The 2,464-nt window shown below is 34.5% G+C and overlaps 1 protein-coding gene across 1 annotated transcript in view; it reads right to left on the bottom strand.

The window, feature by feature from the left end:
• The window catches only part of LOC106882098 (uncharacterized), a 28,998-nt gene that overhangs the window by 1,694 nt on the left and 24,840 nt on the right, over positions 1-2,464 (bottom strand). Inside the window, exons 4-5 of the mRNA XM_052977795.1 lie at positions 2,017-2,180; positions 1,472-1,635 (exon numbers count right to left, since the gene is read on the bottom strand). Coding sequence (XP_052833755.1) covers positions 1,472-1,635; positions 2,017-2,180 — 328 coding nt within the window. The remainder of the gene's footprint in view (positions 1-1,471; positions 1,636-2,016; positions 2,181-2,464) is intronic.

The raw sequence follows: 2,464 nt of genomic DNA, 5'->3' as shown, positions 1-2,464 counted from the left end.
GAAGGAATGAATAAAATGGCAGGAGAATATCATCAAATTTACACAAAACTGTTTGATTCAGTATTCTTTTTTCTTTCCTCTCTTTTATTGTCTTTTTCCCTGCCTTTTTTTTTTGTCTTTCTCCTGTCTTTTTATTTTCGCCTGTTATAAAACGGAAACTTAAAAACTGATGATGTCATTCAACCAACGTGTGGACGCTGGCTGCTCTCGTTCATTCTTTAGATTTGAATTCCTACAATTTTGAATTCTCATCACTTTCTATTTTGAACTCGACAAAAAGACAGGCTTGCTGTCGAAATATCGTTCAACCAATAAAATATCTATTGCTATCGCATCGCGCTCTTCGTCTTGTCTGTTTACCATTGTGGAGAGTTATGTCAATCCTTTTAAAATACAATAATAATAATAATAATAATAATAATAATAATAATAATAATAATAATAATAATAATCCGGTACAAACCGACGAAGAAATAAAAGCTAATTGCCCAGACATAATAGTCAAGGATTGGGGAAAACACCTGCTCACTGACATTGCAGTCCCTTCTGACCAAAATAATGTCAATGGAAAAAATAGGGACTGCAGTAAGGGCGGAGCACTTGCAGAAAACAGCACTGCTTCGAACCGCTCGAATACTCCGGAAGGTGCTCGAAAAATAAGAGTTGTTACCTTAGTTCACTGGTAGTGAACAGCTGACACTGTAGTACATCTCCAGCGTTAGAAGCTGAACAAAGGCAATAATAATAATAATAATAATAATAATAATAATAATAATAATAATAATAATAATAATAATAATAACAATAATAATAATAATAGAACGATCCAGCTAATAGAACAGACAATATTATTTGTGACAGGGAAGAAAATACTTGTAAGCTTCTTGATATATGTATTGCCTATGATAAAAAGATATCTGTAAAAGAATTTGACAAACTTAATGAATATTAGGAACTAGAAATTGAAATACAAAAGATGTGGACTCTTAAAGCAAAAACTGCTACTGTTATTGTAGGCGCCCTAGATATGACAAAAAAAATAATAAATGCCAGAAACATCTTGATAACATCCCAAGAAAAACATGTCCCAAAGAAATCTAGAAGATTGTTCTGACAAGTACTTCCTACATCCTTAGAAAGACCCTACCAATTTAAAAGTTTGTGTTGTATTATATGGAGGATCTTCTCCACTGCCTTTGTCAATTCCTCTCCCATAAGTCTTCAGATATATTTCAACATTTAACGTTGAGATCCCTGGGTATGTCACGGGCTTCTTTCAGTTTCCATCTACCAAATTCATTCAATAAGCTTTAGTCGGTGCGCGGCTATATTGAAGACACTTGCCCAAAGTATCATACAGTAAGACTGAACCCGAATTTATGTAGTTGGGAAGCAAATTGCTTACCACATAGCCACACCTACACGGATAAAAGATAAAAGACAAAATGTTCTCAAACAACAAAATACTTACTGAGTAGCCATGTGGTTTTCGAAGGTTCGTTAGAGTATAGGAATCGGGGATACACAAGTGACACTTCCCAATGGCACAAGTAAAATTCTTCGATGATGACAAGCCAGCCATCGTCTCCGCCACACAAAAAATGATCGTTAGACACGTAGAACCGTCGCTTTTCTCTGTAGAAGGAAAATAAAAATAGGACGTGTATTTCAGTTGATGTTGTTCGCGATTTTGCTGTTGTTGTTGTCGCTGTTGTGTCTTAGTGTCGTCGTCTTAACGTTGCTATTGTTGTTACCTTTGCCGGTGCGGTTGCTATTGTTGTTGTAGTATTAGTTGAAGGCACATAGCTCAGTGGTTAGAGCGTCGGGCTCACATTCGATGCTTTTTAGCGTTTGTCGTCTATACGAAATGAGTTTTCGGGACATTTAGCGCAGACTATAGCGTCATAAGCAATACATTGAAATTAGATTCTAATCAATACACGTTATAAAGTCTACTTCTGAAGGTAATAACTACAAAAGGAGAAAAGAAAACAATGATTAAGAATTATTATATACTTATATCCAGCAATTGAGAAGTAATTGGGTTTAGACTTTGGTAAATCCGTCCATGGAGAACTTTTCAGATTTTTGATAGAAAACCAGTTTCTAAGGGTTGTATCTCGTCCATTAAACACCATCGTTACTACTGCATTTTGCTGTTTGTATAAGACAAGTTTCACCTGAATAAAAGACAAGTTATATATATATATATATATATATATATATCATCATAAATATACAGGGATTAGCAATTGAGTTGCTTCTCCAACATACTGAAAATTTAGAAATAGCAGTCAAAGAACTACTGATTCTAAACTACAAATTTTTCTCTAAAACGGATGGCGATATTTATGGCACACATAGAACAAAAAACCGGAGGGAAAAGCGTAAACAAAACAAGTCTTTAGTTAATTGGATACGAATCGTTTCATGGTTAAGTGAATGAAAATTTCACTATTCCAAT

This window comes from Octopus bimaculoides, chromosome 28 (assembly GCF_001194135.2).
Source record: "Octopus bimaculoides isolate UCB-OBI-ISO-001 chromosome 28, ASM119413v2, whole genome shotgun sequence".
Lineage (NCBI taxonomy): Eukaryota > Metazoa > Mollusca > Cephalopoda > Octopoda > Octopodidae > Octopus > Octopus bimaculoides.
Note: the sequence above shows the minus strand (reverse complement) of the source record. Positions and strands in the feature narration are given on the sequence as shown.